This window comes from Diceros bicornis, chromosome 40 (assembly GCF_020826845.1).
Source record: "Diceros bicornis minor isolate mBicDic1 chromosome 40, mDicBic1.mat.cur, whole genome shotgun sequence".
NCBI lineage: Eukaryota > Metazoa > Chordata > Mammalia > Perissodactyla > Rhinocerotidae > Diceros > Diceros bicornis.
In genome coordinates this window covers 15475593-15498083 of record NC_080779.1, presented here as the reverse complement: position 1 = coordinate 15498083, position 22491 = coordinate 15475593, and the positions used below count along the sequence as shown (strand labels likewise).

Genomic DNA, 22491 nt, shown 5'->3' with positions numbered 1-22491 from the left:
AATCACTGCCATATGCAGCGTTATTTCATAAGTTGAGGGACAAGGTTAAATTTTACTGCAGTAATCACTAATTTCTTATTAGCTTTTGATTCTACAGAACAGACCGCTCCTCCTCAGTTTAGCTGTATAATCTAGGGATAGAGTCTAGGTTATTGGTGGTGTTGGTGTTTTTGCAAAGCTCAAATATTGTTCTCAGAACCAGAGTAAGTCAGAATAGATCATCCACAAATCTAAGGCCAATTCTAATGATAACAAACAATGTCTTCCTTTATTAATTTATACCTAATTCCTTCAACTTCCTGGTTGATGCCCACATATCACACAAGAAGGCACTGGTTTTCATGCTGATTTCCATTTTATATGATGAACTAGGAAGGGTATTATTAACAATGCTAAAACTAAAATTAGTTTATTAGACAGAGCAAAGGTTTAATGAAAGTACGAAGTAACCTTAGTTAATAACCCAATAGTTCAACTCATTCATTTACTTGGGGAAACATTCTGCAGCAAGCATTCCCTGTAGGGCCCATCAGAATCCCATCCCATGGGGACTGGAATGGAGTTATTCCATTGTAGAATTGTCTGATAGGTAATATCTGCCCTGAGCATTTTTTAAGTAACAACAAACTCTTACAAGTTTTATCGCACAGAATTCTAGATCCCAACTGCAGCTCTGGGTTCACAGCTGATTCAGAGTTCTTCTTGAAAAGAGTTAAGCTTGTACCTGTGACTAAACCATCAAGGTTATCTCTGCACAGAAGGGAAATGGCTCTCTGCCTGGGAATGAATTACCCCCTAAATCTTCCTCTTAAATTTTTGCAACAAGTTGTTAATTCTACCTTTGACATATCTGACATCAGAAGCATGTGGCTGTCCCTCATCAATGACAGGGAACCTTAGGCATTAGAAAAAAATCAAGAGGAATGTGATGCAGTACATGGCTTTTGTTGCAAAAAACTCCCTCAAGAAGAACCAACCAAACAAAAACCTTACCTAGTTTTCACCAGTAACTTCTTTTACATACCTTATTTCTCTGAACTGTTTTTCTCACCTGGGTTTCACATCTGTTGGGATTTCTTTCTTAACATTTAACAGTTTTTTGCTTTTTTGCTTCACTTGAGACATTTCATTTTCATGTTTTTCGGGCATGGCTTGTTTTCCCTTTTGCTTTTCTGTATCCTGTAAAAAATGTACATTTAATTGCTGAGAAGGATAAAAAAAATGACTGATATAGTCCTATTTGAAGGCAGAGACACAAAACCACAGATGTAGCAGATACACAGACCATATGTATAAAAACGATAAACTCCTTTCCTCAAATCTATCTTTAACTATTGCGGCTCTGTCAGTTGTTCAGCCTTTAATTTATTATAATTATGTTTTTGTGAGTATGAGTTACAAAGAATGTCATTTTAATTTATACTCAGATCCTGACTGGTGGCAGTGGAAATTGGTAGCTTCTTAATTTTAAGTATTGGGGAGCCAAACTTTGCTTTTATTTACAAGAAAAGTTCAGCCAGAACTAAAATGTAAAGTTAAACATGCTGGCAATGTTTCTAATCTTGAGCACAAAGAAAATCTGGGGCAAGAAAACAGTGCATGCAGCTCTAAGTGTTCACATCCACTCACTAAGTGTTCACAAGTGACACTGTGACTATCAACAGTGTTATGGCGGGTTTAACGCTAACAACTACTCACATCAGTGGGAGGGGGCTTAGTTATTCGTTCACTTATTCCACAAACATGTACCGGTCACCCACGTGGTGCCGGGCAATGGCGTTACTAAGAGGGCCTAGTCCCTGCCCCCAAGGACCGTGAAGTCTAGCGGGAGGGAGACACACATGACAGTTAGAGATCCACCACCGTGCACCTTCGTATAGAAATGCTCACTGGCCATGATGGGAGCACAGAGGAGCTGTCTTGTCTGGCTCGAGTGTGGTGCCTGGACCAAGAAGGCCACATCCAAGCTGCATCTTAAAGCTGTGCTACTCAACTGGTCCAGCCACTGTTTCTGGTACATCACTGGGTAGGTGCAGAAACTGCACTTATGCTTTTTTATAGTAATTTGACACTGCTGTGGCATCCAAGCATGAGATAAGTGGATGTGTCTCCCCAACAGGGCATATATCCATTCACGTATTGTTGAACTTGCTTGGGGAGTTGCATGTGGAGTGGGTGTGTACTCCTCACGTGCAGTAGGACAACATATACGACAGAAAGGAAATAAAAAAAGACCTGGTACTTCATCACAGATAGTCTGAGCAGCACTGTGTTCGAGCATACACTGAGGCTAACCAGGGGACAGAGGGGAAGGACATACTTAGCAAAAGGGAACAGCTGTATGTGTGCGGGAGTTTCATGGCTTACGGTCATTAAGGCAGCCTGGATTTTAATAGGTCACACTAGGTCAATCTATCTCACCGTCAAGAGTAAGTAACCAGAGAAAGGGCTAAAACTCCCTCCTGCCCATACACCTTTTGAGACTATTCTGAGTTATGCAAGAAGTATTTCCTGAACACTTGACTCATCAAGAACTTTGCAGACTGCGAGCTCTCTGAGGACAAGAACCGGGTCTTTTCGTCCGCTGTCGTTCACAAGCACCCAGCACAGGCCAGGCACTATCCGTACGTTTGCTGAACGAAGGGGCAGAACAGGGTTGGAAAAGCCACACAAGAGAAAATGACCTGTCAAGTTCGTAATCTGGTTGGGAAGAAAACACACATACCTGGCAAACAGATCTGTTGCAAAAAAATAAAAGCACACGAACTCTATGCTAGAGTGCCGAGGAGGAGGAATAAAAACTGATCAGAGGGGAGAAGGCTAACAGGCGTGGAGGCCCCATGGGTGCACAGAGAACGCTGCAGGTGGGGTCAGCTGGAGAGGGCGCCATTGAGGAAGGGTTAGGAAAAAAGCTGGAAAGGCAGAAAAGGAGTGAAGAAACGTTGTGAAGAAAGCCTGTGCTGAAAATGCTTTCCAAGCGCCTATGCACATCATCGTGACTGCTGGGCTCCACTCAAAGATCAGCAGGTGGCACTCTGCTTCTCTGAAGTAATCTGTTAAAAGGCATATGAAGAGGAGAACTCTAATGAGAACTGCCTATGAATTGTCTGAGGATGGACAGCGCACCATATCCAATGTGAGGATGCCAAGGGCAAGGTAGCTGACAAGAAAAATAAGTTACCTATGAATTTTGTTTTAAAAATTAATATATGCAGATGACACTGCTGGATCTCTGTAAGAAATGATTCCTTAGGTCACTAGATTCAAACTGAAAAAGAAATTCTGGTCTACAATATTAAAGGCTATATTGGGATCATTTTAAATTTGAAATATAGTTATCTAAAATTAAAAATGCCATAAAAGAGTTATGCCCTCACTTTTCTGCATACCACTTATACCTCACACTCTCCGACATATTCACAACAGGAACACTATACTCCATTTACCCTAACGCCCACTGTGGACCAGGCATCTTGCAATATTATTCCTGATGCTAAGGACCACCCTGAGAGCTGAGGACTCTGAGGAGTGAGGCAGCTTTCTTGATGTGCTGATGTGACTGTGAAACCTGGGATCTTTCCTGGGGCCACATTCCTCTCCAGCACAGTCACTGCTCTCCCCGTGTGGGGGTGAGCTGGCACCGAAGACCACTGCGCCAGCAGTGATAGGAGAGGAGAAGTCCAGTGTAATTAAAATGGTGTAATTCCTTCTCATCCTCTTTCGATACTTAAAATTTGAAACAAATTTCATGAGCCAGAGGAGTTACTACTCCAGACGGCCCCTAACTTTCAAGCAGTGTTTCCAATTTCTAAGTATTTTACTTTATGAACATGCTTCCAAATGTTCTTCCCTGAGGGAAACGAAGACTTTCACCCCCAGAGCTGTGACTGGGGATTGAGAGTGACTATCTGAGCGACTATTTGGGCATGTCTGGGCTCAGGGAGAACTAATCCTCAGAACACGTGCAAATGTTAAATATAAAACATTCATTCTGCGTTAAAAACCCGATTTATGGGACAGTGCCTTGTGCGCTGCAGGAGACACTTCCTCCTCTCCCTCGTTTGTAAGCCCCCGCCCTACCTCCTTGAGGAGAGGTTCTGTGTCTGGGTTGGAGGTCTCCGTGGTGGTGGAGGAGCTGTCGTCATCAGCCAAGGAGTCTTTCAGTTCATCCTCCTGGGCTTTCCCCTTTCCCTTCTTCTCCTTTTCCTCTTGCTTCTTAGCTGGTTTAACCTTGCGCTGAAGAGGTTTTCCTTTCCCTGGGGACGAAAATCAAAGTAAAATAACTCTTGATTTTTAAATAGCTCAGAAAACACAGCCATTAAAACTTTTTCTGAAGAGGCTGGACTCTTTTTCTGATTCATAAAGATTTCTTTACTTCATTTCTTCTCTAATTAAAACTTTCCAAATCACATCTGATTTTCTGACTGGAATACTTTTAAAAATCAACTTTATTGAAGTATAATTTATGTACAATAAGATATGCCCATTTTAAGTGTACAGGTCAATGAGTTTTGGCAAACTCCATAGTCTTGACAAATCTGTACATATGTCTTAGAATACTTTTTCATACCCCAGAGGGTGACACAGCTTTAAAAAGTCATGGAAGTGAAAACCACCAGAGATCCTTTCAAATCTGGAGATGGAAGCCTGATGGTGACACACAACGAGCTGCCCATGTGTGTCACCTGAGGGGTGCTAAGACCCCTGGCAGCAAAGCCATGATGGCCAGGTCCAAATCCTGGCTGTCTCCTAACCAGCTGCGTCATCTTGGCCTCTCATCCGTAAGCTGAGGGAGACAAGACCTCATAGTGTTGTAATGAGGAATCACATAAAGCCCTTAGAACAGTGCCTGGCATATGTTACACATGGACAGAGAATGAAACAGAAAGCCTATTATTCTACAAGATGTGGATGCTCCCAAGACAAATGAGACAACGTATCTGAGTGCCCACTATTTCCCAGGCAGGGTTCCATGTCCTGGGAATACAGCAGTGAACACCAACAGCACAATCCTCGCCCTCAGAGGGCTTACACTCCAGCTGGACTAGCCAGCGGCAGAGAAATCCCCGACTCCAGGCCCTCAGACTGCACCTGCAAAAACACCCGGGCAGGCAGGCTGGGTAAGGCTGCAGAAGCCACGCAAGCCAGTTTAGCCTATTCTCTGTCACTTTAAAATACGTCCTTTTGATAATGGTGACTTCACGCAACTTATTTAAACCCTGACGTTTTATGGCCTCTGTTAATGGGTGCCAGAGACTCAAACTTTGGCAATGAGAACAGGGGTTAGCTAACTACGGCCCAGGGGCCAAATCTGGCTGGTGGCCTGTTTTGTGTGGTTTGTGAGCTGAGAAAGATTTTTAAGTGGTTGAAAACAAGAAACAAAGAATATGTAATGGAGAGAGTTTGTGACACACCGAGCCTCAAATATTTACTATCTGGCCTTTTACAGAGAGAGTTTGCCGAGCCCGATCTAGGAAAAGAATAAGTAAAGTTCTGACTGATTTTTAGGAAATGTCATTTCATGATTTACTTTCCCACTGATTCCAGAAGGTATAAGAATTGAAACCATAACTGGGATATTAAGTCTCAAAAATTGAGAAACCTTTGTTTCAGCAGAAGGTTGGCCAGTGGTTTAAGAGCCCCTGGCCCAGCAGGAGTGGCCAGAGCCCCTCTCCTCCTGGGTGGAAGGGACGGAGCTGTCCTGCTCTGGCCCCAGGAGTCCCAGGACTTCTCCGATTCTGGGAGTTCAATAATTCATGCTGAGAGCACTTGAAACCTTCCTACAGGACCAAGATCAGTCCCCATGCAGTGAACTCCTCACCTGCAATTCTACAATTTTATCATGCTTGGGTTCACTGGGTCAGAGGCACTATCTGTATACATAATCTGTGTTTAAAATAACCTGAAATTTCCTTATAAATAGAAAAGGGCTGGAAGTGTTTGTTTTCCTGAAGCCATGGATACACAAATAAAGGAGAAAAAGAAATACTTAAACTAATAGTTAAGTTGAAAACTTGGGTAAAAAAAGCTTATTTCAGGGGCCGGCCCAGTGGCGTAGTGGTTAAGTTCGTGCATTCTCCTTCAGTGGCCCGGGGTTCACAGGTTTGGATCCTGGGTGAGGACCTACTCACTGCTCATCAAGCCATGCTGAGGCAGCGTCCCACACAGAAGAACTAGAAGGACCCACACTAGGATATACAACTATGTACTGAGGCTATGGGGAGAAAAAAGAAAAAGAGGAAGATTGGCAATAGATGTTAGCTCAGGGCCAATCTTCCTCAAAAAAAAAAAAAGTTGATTTACACATTTATAAAAAAAAAGCTTATTTCATGAAAAAGTTTACATTTTTTACCTCCAAATCCCCATCTCTTATTAACTTCTTAATATGTTGCCCTTCGACTTCTGTCCCCAGCACCTTAATGAAAGTGATTTTGAAAAGGTGAACAATAACCCCTTAACTGTCAACACCAATGACCTCCAGCACTCCTCATTCTACAAGCCCTTTCTGTTCTACTGGACACTGTGGACCATCTCCCTGCCCACCCCTGCCGGACCCCAACATCCTCCTCCTCTTCTGGTACTGTGATTCTTCTGACAACGCTTCTGCTGGCTTTATCTTTGCTGGTCTTTCCTAGAGACCTGCCCTGGGAACTTCTCTTTTCCTTTTATATCCTCCCCGGGGCTCACTTTAACTAATTCGACATAAACAGTTCAAATTTAGAATGTCCCCAACTGAGTTAAATATCCTAAAAACATCTTTTGGCTTCTCAGTCTATAATAACGGTTCTTAATCTGCTGCACTTGAGAATAACAGAGGGAGCTTTTAACAAACACTGCTGTATGGACTCCACCTTGAGAGAACCTGATTAAGCAGTTCTGGGTGGGACCTGGATGTGGGTATATTTTCACAAAGCTCCTCTAGTGAGATTCTGCTGTGCCACCAGGCTGAGGATCACTCGTCTGCAGCATCAGCACTGACCCATCACCCGGCCAGCAGCTGCCTCACCGTCATGTGTGATTTCTTCTGCTGCTTCTAGTCCCAAACTCAAATGTTGGTGGGACGGACAGCGCGTGCTTTCCCCAGAGAAAGGACCAAAACCTGACTGCATTAGATGGATGATAGACCCACGTGCACCCACAGGCAGAGTCACTGCGCCCTGCAGGCTGCACACATGCGGGTGACTCTGCCTCCCTTGTGCCACTTGGTGGAGTGAGGGAAGAAGCTGACTTCTCAGGCGAGCTTGTTCTCAAGGGTCTCTTCTCTTCCTCAGGGGCTGGTTTCCTGTAGAAAGACTGGGCTTTAGGGAAAGAATCTCTCCTCTAAAACCTTGTGTTAGGTCAGCGGTTCTCCAAGTGTTTTTCACAGACCAGCAGAATCAGCATCACTTGGGAACTTGTTAGAAATGAAAATTCTACAGCCCCACTCTAGACATACTGAACCAGAAACTCTGGGGTGGCCCAGCAATCTGTTTCAACAAGCCCTCTAGGTGACCGTAATGTACAGTCAAGTTGAGATTCCCTGGTTTAGGCTATAAATTCCACCTAGATTTATGAGAGCATCTTCGGCTGGGCACTACAGGCACAAGATCTGCTAGTAATAATGCAATGCCTCATTTCCTATTTCTCAAGACCTCTGTGTGTATATATCCCACAGGCATCTCAGAAGATACCTGAAGTTCAGAGTAGAATTTGGGGAATTCTGAGTTACCTGGATGAAATTATCTAAACAACCCAATATCACCATCAATTAACCAGTCAAACGGATTCTACTTCTAAAATCTCTAATTCCTTTCTTACCCCACTCCCACTGTCACTTCCCCAGCTCAGGACTTCTTCATCTGTTGCCTGGCCTACTGCAATGGCCCAGTCTTCCTATAACTTCTACATGCGGTGCGTTGGTGCATGCCCGGGATCAGAACCTGCAAACCCCTGGCCGCCGAAGCGGAGTGCGCGCACTTAACTGCTATGCCACAGGGCTGGCCCCTATCCTGTCTGTCTTCTATAGGATAAAGTTCAAACTCCTTTACAATCTGGACCCATCTATCTTTCTAGTGTCTGTTCCAGCCTTGTCCCTATCCTTCCTTATGCTCTTCCCTTGGCCCATTGTGGAGCACTCAGTTTTCAAACTACCAGTTCACACTCCCATGCTGTTGCCAGGACACAGAAGAGAGAGTAGGGGACTAGGAAGTGGGAATCAGAATTCAGAGGGAGACTGTCCTCTCAAAGATAAATTAACTCAATACACAGTGGAGGAGACAGGATATCTCCTAGCTTTACGAGAATAATTAGTAATAAAAATTAACCCATCCAAATAAAGATGGTATAAGCTGAAGGGTGAGGCAGCTACAGAAAACTCAGTGTATTTTCAGCACTGACCAAAGGAGAAATAATTCACCATGAGTGACAGGTTCCTCAGGCTTCACACCACTGTCTGGATGAACTGTCCCTGAGGCCACGCACCCCTTGTCTGCCTACTCCCACCATCACCAGACTCCTGATCGAGGATGCTAGCTGATCTACTGTGGTCAACACTTGCCTCCTTGGCTCTACTCTTCATACAGTCTAAGCACCTGAACGGCAGAGATCAGGCCTTATCATCTTGAATGGCACCCAGCACATGGCAACCACACAGCCAGTGCCTGCCGAGCTGCGCAAGTTGATTTTGTGCCTTTCTGAACAGTGAAATATACCAACAGTGTGACCTGCTACCCCAAGACCAAAAGCTTATCCCTCTCAATCCTTTATGAGTAACCTATCCAGGTTTCAATCAAGTCACTCTTCATACCAAACTGTATGATTCCATTTATATAACAGTCTTGAGATGACAAAATTAAAGGAACGGAGAAGAGATTAATGGTTGCCAGGGGTAAGGGAGGGGGTGAGAGTGGGAGGGAAGTGGATAGGCTAGAAAAGGGCACATAAGGGATCCTTGTGGTGATGGAAATGTTCTGTATCTTGACTGTAACAACAGCAATATCCTGGTTGTGATATTGTACTATATTTTTGCAACATGTTATTGGGGGAAATGGGGTAAAAGGTACAGAGATCTCTCTGCATTATTATTTACAACTGCATATGAATCTACAATTATCTCAAGATAAAAAGTTAAAAAAAAAAAGTGCATCTCATTTAAATTTAAAAGCAAAAAGTCCCCAAGAGCTCACGTGTGACCAAGTCGGGGCATGTTCATGGGGTGAGTACTAATCCTTGCCAAGTACGTTAATTCTTCAGAATGAACCAAGTGTTGTTTACTCTACTTTTAAAAAGCTAAACACATGCTTTTTTCTCATGCAAATAATGGGTCCATTAGGCCTGAAAGCCACCCTTCCAAACCCTATTCCAGCTTTCTTTTCAACATGCCAAGGACTGGATCTCTCCTTCTCATATCTTGTCCAAAAAAATGTAAGATTTACAAAAGTCTACATCACAATTGACCCTCTATACCCCATTTCACTCACTGAGAAAACAGAAGGAACACAGTTTATGGAAGTGGACAATGATCTTCTCTCAAAGCCTTATTATCACAGATGGATACTCTAGGCATAATTATCTTAAATAACACACTGCATTGAGTTAACATACTGTAATTACAAATCCCTGTTCTTAGACATTTAGGCAGTTTCCATTTTTCACTATTATAAAACATGGTGTATATAAGATTATTCCCTGATGTTAAATTTCCCGATATGAGCTTATTGGTTCAAAGGATGTGTGTGCATTATTTTATTTTTATGGCTTTTGACATACTTCACAAAACTTGCTGCTTTCTGTAATCCATGAATATACAAACTTCTTTTTAACATAACTACCACTGAAAATTATTTTCTATATATAATCCATGGGTCCTAGGCTAGTGATATTTTTAGAAGTATGTAATTTGTGTGCCTGAATTAAAGAAAGTGAGAATAGTCATTTGACAAAATGATTTGGGTATAAGCCCATCTACCACAGCAAATTAGAAGACAAGCCTGCTAACGACACGACTGTTATAATGAGCTAACACAGACTCTGACGTCTGGTTGGCCAGTGCTCTTATGTGACAAGCTCTCTTGCCCTTGTCTTCATGTCCTGACTCCAGGCAGTAAGAAGAGGCCTAGTGCCCCTGTGCGTCCCTCCCCCTAAAAAAAGTTTGGCCGTTCTCATCCATTCACAGGGCTAGTTGGAAAAGCAAATGTGGGTGCCTTCTGAAGCCGCAACATTCTATCTCATGCTCTCTCCTGCCATCCCCAAATACACAAGTTCTAATAAGAAGTTTCAGACCTAGAAGGGAAGCAAGAAGCCTCATGTGGACTCTTAGCAGGAGCTTCTTTCCCCACCTACATTCTGTCACGGGCAGGGAGGCGGCAGGGAGATTAAGTGGTATCTGACTGGTGATTGAGACAAGGGGCACCTCATGGCTCCTTGTGTGTATGCTTCCGTGGCAGAAGACCTGAGAGAAGAAAGGGGTGCATGGGAGAAACCAGGTCCCAAACCCACCTCACACCGCTACTAACACCTGACACTCATTTGTCAAGACTCACATGGTGAGTACTGAACACCCCCATCCAACCTGGAGATGGGAGACTCTCTGCAGCAACCTCATCTGACGAGACGATAGGCTGCAGCTCTGCTCAAAACCCGATGTTCAGTTGGTAGCTCCTCTGCCTGCTCTCAAAAATGGTCAGAATGAAACGGTTTCTCCACTGCTTTAAAGCCTAATTAAGTATATTTTTCCTAATAATTGAGTGGATGAAAAACTCTTTATTGACAAAAACCATTTGTCTCTACCTGCAGGGCACCTTGGGCTAACGTGTGTACAAGAATGCAGGGCAGGCTGCTGAATATTTGTGACTGAGTGCCATCCACTGCTTATGGGTCTCACATCTTTACCCAGCAGTGAAGGTCTCACCCTTTATCAGACAATCCAACTGACTATATACATACCATAGTTGGCATAAATGCTGTGCATGTGGGTGAGGCTAACTGTACATCTAAGAGGCAGGATGCAGATGAGGAGTCATAATTTAATGTTATAAGGCCAACATAAAGCATCTGTGTGTAGAACATTCCCATATTCTCCTTAGCAAAGACACAATGCCCATTCTGGTATTCAGTGTCCTCAGATTCAAGCAGGAACGCAATGCCAACAAAGTCTATTTTTTCAGATGAACTGTCATACTTCCTTTTCCTGCATGAGGATGATATAATGATGTTTTCCTTTGGCCTTAGCTGCCAGGACATTTGCAGCTCAATTTAATACTTAATGGTAACAACAAACTGTATTCTAGGTTTCTGTTGAGATAGCACCATAATTAAAAACAAACATAAAAAACCAAAAAAACTACGTTTTGACTTTTACTCACTGTTTTATAAATGTGCTTCAATAATTTTAACCACCTGCAATTAAAAGTAGGCAAAGTATGAACTATAAATTTAAAGAATATGTCCTACTCACTGACGACTTCTTTGTCTTCACTAAGTAGCGTATAAATTTGTAATCACTAGTTTGGCAAGTTGCTTTGGTTGTCTCTCTCTCTCTTTAAAGCATTTCATTTAACTTCCACCCAAAAGAATTGCTTCAGCAAAGTTTTAATTACTAGCAAATGGCCTCTCTGCACGCATGTAGTCCCCGGCAGCTGTGGACCCAGGTCAGGTCAGGTGATGTCAGTTACAACACCTGACGGGAGATTCTGGAAACTCTACAGAATCACCAATTCCGGCAGGAATTTCTCTTCCTCCTCATCTTTTGGCTGTTTAAAAGGTCTAAAATGAGGCCAATAAATAATACAGACCAACACACCATTTACTTGGGTTAGTACTGAACATGTAAATTTATTTTCTCCTTTTTGTCCTGAAATAATACCTTTAAATGAGTATGATAAACTGAAACAACCAAAAAGTGCATTTTGTGAAACTCTTGAACTCTTCAGACGCTCTTTAACTAAAGTAAATATTGTTTTCAAAATTTTATAGCAATCATCATTATTTTGTCTTGTTAGGCTCTGTGCTTAGACAGCACAGATGCTCAGATGCTTTTTCAGCCCAATAGAAGGTAGAAAAGAATTCCTATTAAGTGCAAACATTTTACTTCTATCACAGGGCAGGAATTAATGAGACTCACACTCTATTCTCGTCTTTCTTTTCTCTAGACACCATTTGCAGCACTCAGCAGACCCAATAAGGTGCACAAGACGAAGAAAAAAAAGTCGCACAGCCCAGACTTTATGGTGTACAGAGTACAATTATTTAGGGTTTTCATAAAATTAAGATGTTCAATTAGATTTTGGATTTGTTTATTCTAGAAATAATATCACGGATATTCATAAGCAAACTTACTACAATTTTATGTTGGGAGAGGACAGCTTCTGTTCAGGCATTTCCTGCCAGTCCCTTTAAAGGCAACTCCTTGCCTGCCCAAAAAACCACTAGATGGGACCAGTGCCCACTTCCCAAGGACCGTCACCAGTTACTTTCCACTAGTGGGTGCGGTTATAGTGGCTAAACGCAGGTTATCTTAATCACCTGTGGATCCTGTTAAAGACAGATTCTGATTCAACCCAGCAGTCTGGGTTGGGGCCCAGGATTCTACATTTCTAAAAGCTCCCAGGTGATGTTACTATTGCTGGTCCTCGGACTGCAAATTTGGGTAGCACGGCCTTAACAGACTTATCCCATACCCTCTCTTCCAGAGGAGGGCTCCTCTATGTGGCTCAGGACTGCACCTCCCGTCCCAAGTGGCAAGCTGACCTCAGAGGGCCAGCTTCCCTGGGCCAATACTAGCCCTTCTCTCTGCTCACTCTTGTCCAGCCTCTCTGCCTGTGTGGGGCAAATCAGGGTACATTTACTCTAAGGACTAGTTATCTTTGCCTGTGGAACTATACACAGTAGTAGAGAAGGGAGTGGAAAGCCTATCCACCTAGGCTCAGGCTTCACCCACGCTTATCAGACGCCCTGCTTTCAGAGGGAGGAGAGTTTAGGGTGGATTTTGTAACTTAGCTCTGAATCTAGTCTGTCCACTCACTTGGCAGGCAGCCTGGAAGGCAGGAGGGGTGACCGATCAGATGGGTGCACCTAGAACCCTCTACATTTAGGACAATTACATACACACTGCATCCCTACACACTCTGCCGGCCTCTCCACTGGAGCCTGCAGATCTCCCCAGTCCTCACTGAGGAGCCTGGCACCAGACTCAGGGACTTCCTCTGATCCTCAACCTCCCATCACCCGGGGCCCCAGGCCTTGTACAGGTCAGGTTGACAATCTCTCTCTCTTTTTTTTTTGTGAGGAAGATCAGCCCTGATCTAAAATCCAATGCCAATCCTCCTCTTTTTGCTGAGGAGGACTGGCCCTGGGCTAACATCCGTGCCCATCGTCCTCTACTTTATATGGGACGCCGCCACAGCATGGCCTGACAAGCAATGCATCGGTGCGCACCCGGGATCCGAACCCGGGCCGCCAGCAGTGGAGTGCGCGCACTTAACCGCTAGGCCACGGGGCCAGCCCCCGACAATCTCTTATCAGTGACTCTGAAATCCAAAAAGCTCTCAAAGCTTTTTCTCCTTAACTCATTTAGAAACAAAACTTGATGACTGAACTCTTCTAGTGGTACAACCTAAGCTGAACTAATGTGAGGCTACTTTGACAGTCTAATGAATCATATGGTACACGCACTGTATACCTTTCCAAAAATCTCAATTCCCAAACACACGTGACTCCCAGAGTGTCGTGTAAGGGACTGTGGACTTCTAGCCCTGTGGCCTCGCTGTTGCTAACGGGCTTTACTTCCGTTATACTTCCACATCCCATTTCCAAGGCTGCACCTAAGAACTTGTTATTGCCCAGAACTGCTTTTTCTCTGAACCCTAAATCTCCCTCCTCGTTTTCATACCTCGGTCTCCTATCATTCCCTTGCTTCCACCATCCCTGAAATTTGACTTGTTGGATCTCCCATGCCTTGACTTGTCCAGTTCTCCCTGTCTGTGAGCTTCCTTCTGGATTAAGGTCCTTCCCTATCCTGCTAATTCCACACAGTCCAGCCCATCCTCCCCTCTCCTGCCAGCATCTCTGTGACATTCCCACCCGTGGCTTTCTGTGTCCCTGTCCTGCGGAACTCCAATACTGTCTTAATCCAACTACCCAGCTTTCACTCTGCACCTGCGGGCTGCAGAGCGCAAGGGAGAGAAGACACAAGTGTGAGGCAGTGCCACACTGACCCTCAGCACGCTCCGCAGTGTTGCCCGAGCAGCTGCTCCGCAAATCCAACTCTCAAGTCCCATAGACTCCCAGTCGACAGAACTTTCAGTTCTCCGGAATTTGACTGTTCTGAACTTTCCCTACTTTTCTGTTTCTACCCTACCACTTCTCCCTTCAGTCTCAGCAGCTGACTATTATTTTGGTTCAAATAAAAGCTCCCCTAACTCCCTGTGCCGCCTTTTCATCTCTACCAGTTTGTCTGCATCAACACTGTGGAATAAGTGTCCCTTCCTTTATAATCTACTGAACTGGGTCTCATCCCACCCCACCTCCTTGGGCATTTGGTTTCACCAGTTATCTCACTTGCGTCTCTTCTTTTTGGAGGCGGCAGTGTAGTGCAGTTACCATCCGCGGGGTTAGAAGCAGGCCTGGGCTTAGGTCCCATACCTGCCTGATGTAACCTTTCTTAGACTGGGTTTCCTCACTGCAGACACAGGGACACAGCAACGCCGATCACCAAGGGCAGAGGCACGCACAGTCCCGTCCGGAACACTAGTGAGTGCTGACCACCACCATCGCCCTCAGCTCTACTGGCTTTCTGTCCTCGGCCCATAGATGTTTTCAAGCACCTTGATCCTCATTTTTTTTGTCATTAAAAATATTACAAGACAATATACTCATCCCTTATTTTAGTTAAGAATTAAAGAACACAGAAACTACAGATTAAAGGGTAAATGCTCCCTTTCACTCACTTGCCCTCAACAGGGGCACCAAGCAGTGGCCACTGTTAACAGTCTGATGTGAAAGGTACGCTCCAGCCACAGCAGCCTGGTTTCTAGTCCTATCACGTCACAGACACTATTCTTACCAAGGTCCAATGACGTCCTGATGGCCAGGCTCTGTGGAGCTCTGTTCTCCTTTGCTTCCTCTGGCTTGCTGGGATACGCTAACCACACCTTCCACTTGCTTTCTGTCCTGCTGTCTACCGGCCTTCTTCTTGCTGGCCTTGCCTTCAGGATTCTGTCTTTAGCCCTCTGCCTTTCCCATTTGTCACCCTCAAGACCAAGTTCCAAGCAGACACTTCTGCTGGGATGTTCCAGAGCCACCTTCCACTCAGCAGGCTAAAGACGGTGTGTACCATTTCCTGCCCTAAGAACCATCACGGTGGTAGCTACGCCTTATGATGTAAGTAGTGGCCATCCTCTCCATTTTAAAGAGAACAAATGGAGACTCAGAGAAGTAATTTTCTCCAAAGTCACACAGTTAGTAAGTGGCAGAGCCAGGACTTGATCTGGGCCTGCCTGATGGTAGCGCCCAGCCTCGGGACCCCACACCAGTCTGCTTTTCCTGACCCCACATAAAGCCGCCCCTCGGATGCCAAAGGCAGAAATGAGGATGGCTGCGTTGTTCAGTCAACGCAGATACTGAGAACTGACTGCACCAGGTTCAGAGCTTTCTCAGGTTTTAACCCTCAATCTAGCAATGGCCTCTGTCCAGTCCCTAGGGCTTATGTGTTATAGGGGGAGAATCTAATCAATGTCCGACTGTACGAGGCCCTGTTTAGGCCAGCCAAGAACAGAGGGCATTTCTGGGTGCCATCTTCACGAGAATCAGTGACTGGAGGGATAACCAGAGAAATGGCTGGCTGGCCTGCGAGCCATCCAACCCAGAGAGGGCAGGATCTAGGGAGGTCACAGTCATGTGACGAGAAGCCATTCTGAACACTCTCCAAAGCTAGAAATGACATAAGCTCATCATAAGGAAGACTTTTTTGTTTGAGATATTGGGGCAGGGAGGAAAACAGGGTGCTTCTGAAAAGAGAAGGTTCATATTTAATGTAAACACGACTATCTGCAGGGGGTTGGGGTAAGCTTCAGGGAGATTATAAAGGTTCTGCCCGGCTAAACAGCCTATAGTTTCATGACATACCACTATTTTGCAACCCCGAGATCATGTCCACCTTTTAAAGTTCATTTAAAAGACTGGTTTTCTACATGTATATTATACTTCAATAAAAACACTTATTGAAGAAAAAAATAAAGGTTCTGGCTCCTTCCTTCTTTCCAAACAGCAGCGGTGGGAAGGATAACAAGCAGAACAGCCGCTCATGTGAAGCTTGTAATCACTGTCTCCTTGTGGGCTCAAGAATCACTAGTAATGTGGTACCCATGCTCCATCATTAAATATCTTTTAGTAGGTCGACTCTAGGACGACTGTGAAAATTAAAAAACATTTTTCAATTGTAAAATTTACGTTCTAGAGGAATGATCCTGAAAATAAAAATGGACCTATCACACTGATGTCAGAGGACTAACTTAGAAGGCAGTGAGTGTTCCATTTGACTGCCAAACTCTCTTTTCGTAAGAAAGGATAATATATGTTTATTTTACTCATACCCTCAATATGGGAAAAATACATTATGTAACTTGATCTAATAAAAACAAGAACTTGAAGCATTCATTTAATACTACTATAAAAATTACTCTACAATATGTAAGCTCTATTAATAATGAGTTAACAACAAAAAAGATTTCTGTGGAAGAAGTTAAATAACATTCAAGACATTTTACTGTTTTACAAATCCAAATGCAGGTAATTCTAAGAGGACTCTACATAACTAGTCTTCATATCAGTGGGACTAAGAAATTCTCTAAAGGAAAACCCTGGATTCTGGGACATCAGGTTTCTTCTGGCCTCTTAGGGCTGCCAAGTTCGCTGTTCCCTGTGTAAACCACACACAAAAACTCCTTGGTACATCAGTGAGGCAGGTACTTAAAATACACTTGGAATAACTTGTATTAGCACGGCTGCCACTGGAGAGAAAGGAAGATGCAAAAAAGTTCAGGCTGTAAAGGGATTAAACTGAAGTAGGCTAGAGACCATTTACTGGTTTTTACATTTTGATTTGGAAGTTTCCCACAAGCCTACCTATGTATGTGTGGTACGTGGACTTCTAAGATGCCTCCAATGAGCCTCACCTCTTGGTACTGTATTTATGCTCTTGTGGAATTCTCTCTCCTGGAGCATGGGCTGGACCACACTTCTAATGAGCAGAATACTGTAGAAGTGATGGATGTCACTTCCAGGATTAGGTCATAAAAGACTGTGACTTTCATTTTGCTAGCTGGTTCTCTCTCTCGCCTTCTTGCCTGCTCGCTGTGGTGAAGCCACTTGCTTTGAGCTGCCCTATGGAGAGGACAGGCTGCTGGCGTCAGCCAGCACAGAGTTGAGACCCTCAGCCCACTAGGCTGTGAAGAACTGAATCCTGCCATCAACCATGTGAGTGGGCTCGGAAGCAGATCCACCTTCAGGTGAACCTTAAGGTGACTTCAGCCTGGCCAACACCCTGACTGTAATCTTGTGCGAGCCAGAGAACCCAGCTAAGCTGCACCCAGATGCCTGACCCAAAGAAACTGTGAGATAGTAAATGGTGGTGTTTTAAGCCACTAGGTTCTGGGGTAATTTGTTACCGAGAAAACAGACAACTAATACAGTACGCAGAACTCTAAAGTAGGGGTCAGCAAACTCCTGTAAAGGGCTAGACAGTAAATATCTTCAGGTCTGTGGACATTGCACGTCACAACTACTGAACTCCGCTGTTGCAGCGTGAAAACAGCCAGAGAATACGTATATGCACGAGCACTGCTGTGTTCCAACAAAACTTCATTTACAAAAACAGGTGGCGATCTGCCCCACTGGCTGTAGTTTGCCAACCCCTGCTCTAAAGCATAGGTTGTGCAGAAATCCTATTTTTGAATTAAAAGGCTGATGATGTCCATTTTACCACTGTGTTAAAAATTATTTTAACAATTAAAAACAAGCTCAACCTATCACAATAACACAATAATCACAGGCAGCTGAAAAGCACAACAGATGTCCAATAAATTTCTGAATGTGGTAAGTAATCTAAGAAACACAAACAGCTTTTATGACAAATGGATACTTCTACCTGCATTCTGATATGGAAAAGTCCAACACTCAAGATAAATTTGAGCCACACCACCTACTAACTTAGTTGTTTATCACAACTACGATCACAACAGCTCCTTAAAGATGCACTAGCCTTCCCCTCACACGTCATGCTTTTCTGACAGTGAGAACAGATGATTACCTTTGCTTTTTGACAATGGCGATGGCGGCTGCTCTGTAAACACTTCTAGGGGTGGGGAGTCGTGGTGGTCGAAGTCTTTGTCCATGGCTTCTATGAGACTCGTGATGTCTGAGTCCTCTGAGCTGTGCCTTGTGCTGCTGGCACGTTCTGGGTGGGAAGGGTGCGCAAGGAGGGCGGGTGACAGCCTTTCTGGCTGTGGCTCCTGGTGCTGAGGCACTGGTGGTGGTGGTGGAGGTGGAGAGTGCTGCTCCAGTGGGCTGTGGACATGCTGCTGGCTGCTGTGCTGGCTCTGTTTTGCCCCTCTGGACTTTCTGCCTGCTGCGTGACTCTGGGCCACTGCATTTGAATCTAAGACAAGGGGGCTTGCTTTGCTAGTCGACTGTGCATTAGTCCTGCTAGAGGTACTGGAGCTGTTTTTGGCTCTGACGTTTTCCACGTCAGCTGAGTTTCTATTGCTGTGACTGCTGTGTGGGTGGACTGATGGGCCACATTGCTTATGACTCCCTGCACTGGGTCGGGATGACGAGCCGCCTGCTCCACAGAACCCCCTACTGTGACTGGGGTCACAGCTGAGTGTGTTCAAGCTGAAAAAAGGACCAACTGCAGATCAGTAAATAGCAACCTACAAAATCTAAGATTAAAAAATTTTTATTTCATCAGTATAGCCAGCACAAATATAAACTACTCTAAGGAAAAAACAGCAAGAAACAGGGATACTTTTCAGAACTCTACAGGGTCTGTTCCATCTGAAAATTTAGGAATTGAGTCAGAGATGTAACCAAGAGTATTTTAACCGTCACCAACATAATAAAAACATGATATTTGCTATGAGCTCTTAGTAACTGAGGGCTATACACAGGGTATTATTAAGTAACTAGAATTAAGATTTTTCCTCTCTGAGAAAAAAGAAGAAACTTATTTTTTCTTTTAATTACATCAGCCAAATCTACGTATACTAGAGCATTTATTTTCAGCCTGTGAACATACTTTCCTTCAGACGAAATACCAACGATTCTCCTGAGATCAAAAGGTCTTCCCACATCAAAGGGCGGGTTTGAGGCCTCAAAAGATAGTCGCCTTCGAAATGGCTCCCAAATTCCTTGAGCTTCTAAGTAGGCCGTTCCAATTACCAAAAGAAACAGTGCACTGCAGGGGTGCAGAAGGGGGAGAGCCAGGGTGCATTTGTCAGTGCAAGAAGAACAAACTCTGATATTCAAGGCAGAGTTTCTTGGTAAACTACAATATGATATAAAATAGAAAGATCCCTGGGACAATTTTTAACAGACAAGACAAAAAGCATTATGGATAGAAGTTTGGACATCAATTTTTACAGAATGCCAACTTAACACACAGGCTTATATGGAGGAAATAATTATTTGTACCACAATAGACACTGGAGGATACTTGTCCTTTTACCAAGAAGAAGCTTTTATCTTTTTCGTTTTAACTCTTTAGGCCAACTCTTTTCCTTTAAAGGATGTGTGGGGTAACAATATAAATTAATTCAGAGATGAGTACATCTGATTCTCAAAACACATAAGGAATATACTGAAAAGAGATAACGATGTTGAGGATTTAACAAATATTTCTCATCAGTTTCAGGTTGTGTAGGTATGATTCGAGAAAAATATACTATTACGTTGAGTAAATTACATATGCCCAAATCAAGTAACTTTACCTGGTAAATTATGAGTGTTTTTTTCCCGTAAGAAATTAACACGTACTTAATGTGTATAACAAATTGCAAATGTAGAAAAGACTTCTGCTTATCGTATATGCCACCCAAGAAGGGTTCAGTTCTGACTGCTCCCACAGTATATATAAGCTTGACTAAGGCAGAGGTCTGTCTGTTTTGTTTGTTGGTGGATGCCCAGCACTCAGAACAGTGACCGGCACACAGTGGGCTCTCGAGGAACAGTGTCAAGTGATACCTGAATACCAACCTCAAAAGAAGACACAAGTACCTCATTATTCCTGAGATGATGATGTACAGAGCCAGCTCCCAGTTAGGTCTGGGTAGGGCTTCTGCACAGGTTGCTAACATATGGTACGGAAGGGATGCATTCAATACAAACACAAATTCAGAGCCACTGGTTGTTACAAACTTCAGTTCACGAATAACTCTAGAAGCTGTGAAATCAGGAGTAAACCTACAACAGAATGATGGCAGTAAGACTGAGTTTTAAAAATATACACCAAGCAGTTTAAATACAACACCAATTTCACATGCCTTTGAAACAATGCAGAATTTTAGTTTGATACTTATATTCAAATTTCTCATTTTAAGATGGAGAAAGCATTGTCTCATGAGATTAATAACAAAACAACTATATTTTGTGGATAACTGGAGAAATTACATAAAAAAAGAACAATAATTAGCTTCCTATGATTATTAATTCAGAAAGTGATCTCTGAGCTTCTTTCCCACCCCCTTTCCTTTCTCCTTTATCTAAATCCACACTCTTCTCCCAGAACACAATCCCAATAATGCCTTTTTTTTTAAACCATCCTAGCCCTAGTGATCTTTTCTTTATCCTCTGCAGTATTGCTTTCTGCCCTAATTCTTTTATTTTTTCCCAACCAGATGATCTGCACCTGAGAAAAGGTATCTTCTTCCTCACTGTACCTTTGGGTGCCAAGCATTATGCCTTACATGGAGTAATGTAGTTACTTACTAAGCAAATATCCATTGAAGATCATGAAATCATCATTCAGTTAAGGGGACAGAGGTTACATTTTATTACATATGCTGCAACTATTACTGATATTGTCATTAAAGTTGTCTTCTGACCAAAATATTACACATTCTTCCACTGCACAACATGGAAACACTGCACCATGCAAGTGTCTGCTCTGTTGCTCAGACTGTGAATTTACAGTCAATTTCCTACCAACACCGTCTGCTTTAACACAATCCTGAAAATAATTTTGAAACTGGTTTCTCAGATTATCTGATCACTCTGGAGATAGAAGAAGTGTCACAATTTTGAAGACAAAGATATAAAGAATAACTAAAGATTAAGTGAAAAAAAATCAAATGACTACATTTGTGGGTAAAGACCTTATTTTTCTAAGTACGGAAAAGTATCTTTGCACAGAGTTTGAACAACTCTAGTATGAGAAGCTAATGAGAAGCCAGTGAGTCCTTAGGCCCCACAAGAAAGTACTTACAATATGATTATGTCTTTGGAAGTGTTGGCACCTAATGCAAACTCTTGACAATTAACAACTTTAAAGCCATATCCCTCACACGAGTACCCACTGACTTCAATGGTTTCTATGTGAATTTGAAGTTGTCCTGTGTTCTCTACTTTAAACGTTCTTTTCAACGTGAAATTTGGTTCTCTTAGTTTCAAACCTAAAGGAAAAAAAATCAGGAGTATAAATTTTGCCATCATGCGCTCCAGGTCCAAACAATGAACACATTCTTCACGAACTACTATATGCCAGAGACTATGAACCACCTCCTCAGGCCAAAGACATCAGATACTACTCAGATTTCATCAGGAAGTACTCCACGTTGCTACGTCATTTTAGATAGCAAAAATTTAATTATGCTTTACTTTTCACACTCAGAGTAAATCACCTAAGGCATGCAATGAATATTGATACTTTAAATCTCTTAAGATCCAAATCAAACAACCTTGAAAGCAAGTCAGAGTGTTTCTTTAAACTCTTAAGTATTCATAACTAATATAGACATGTACACCTACAGAAATACTGTTCTTGTTTTTGGAATTATTCTCTGTTGAAAACAAATGCTGAAATTTGTGCCCTTGGAACTGTTAGGAATACTCACTGTCTGTACAATCTTTTAATAATGCTTCTGTGATTTTAAAGCGTAAGGAACTCCCTGGACCGGGAAGCTTGCCTGCCATCCTCAAGTTCTCGGTTGTCCCCTGTCCTTGGACCATCACTGCATCCATCACGGTCAGGTTATTTCTATGCAAGAACAAGAATTACAGGTTATTCTTCCATTAAATTTGCACAATATTTTGATCTATAATTTCTGCTCTTATTTTATAAACCACCATGTAGAAATTAATACACTAAATTTAAGAGTGAAAAGTTTGGAATTTAAAAATATTTACATACAGAAGAGCAAGAGCTTTTCAATTTTAAGAGTCACACATAGTATAGTAAGACACCATTCAGGTTCTTTAGGTATAAATGTAATCACAAAGGTATATTTCATCAGGCGTGGTGTG

At 43.1% G+C, this 22491-nt stretch overlaps 1 protein-coding gene across 2 annotated transcripts in view; it reads right to left on the bottom strand.

The window, feature by feature from the left end:
- Positions 1-22491, bottom strand: part of TMEM131 (transmembrane protein 131) — a 221740-nt gene that overhangs the window by 17383 nt on the left and 181866 nt on the right. For both annotated transcript variants that reach the window (XM_058534507.1, XM_058534508.1), the window contains exons 27-33: positions 22083-22225; positions 21455-21641; positions 20248-20433; positions 19271-19429; positions 18284-18867; positions 4081-4256; positions 1052-1179 (exon numbers count right to left, since the gene is read on the bottom strand). In XM_058534507.1, the coding sequence (XP_058390490.1) occupies positions 1052-1179; positions 4081-4256; positions 18284-18867; positions 19271-19429; positions 20248-20433; positions 21455-21641; positions 22083-22225 (1563 nt within the window). The remainder of the gene's footprint in view (positions 1-1051; positions 1180-4080; positions 4257-18283; positions 18868-19270; positions 19430-20247; positions 20434-21454; positions 21642-22082; positions 22226-22491) is intronic.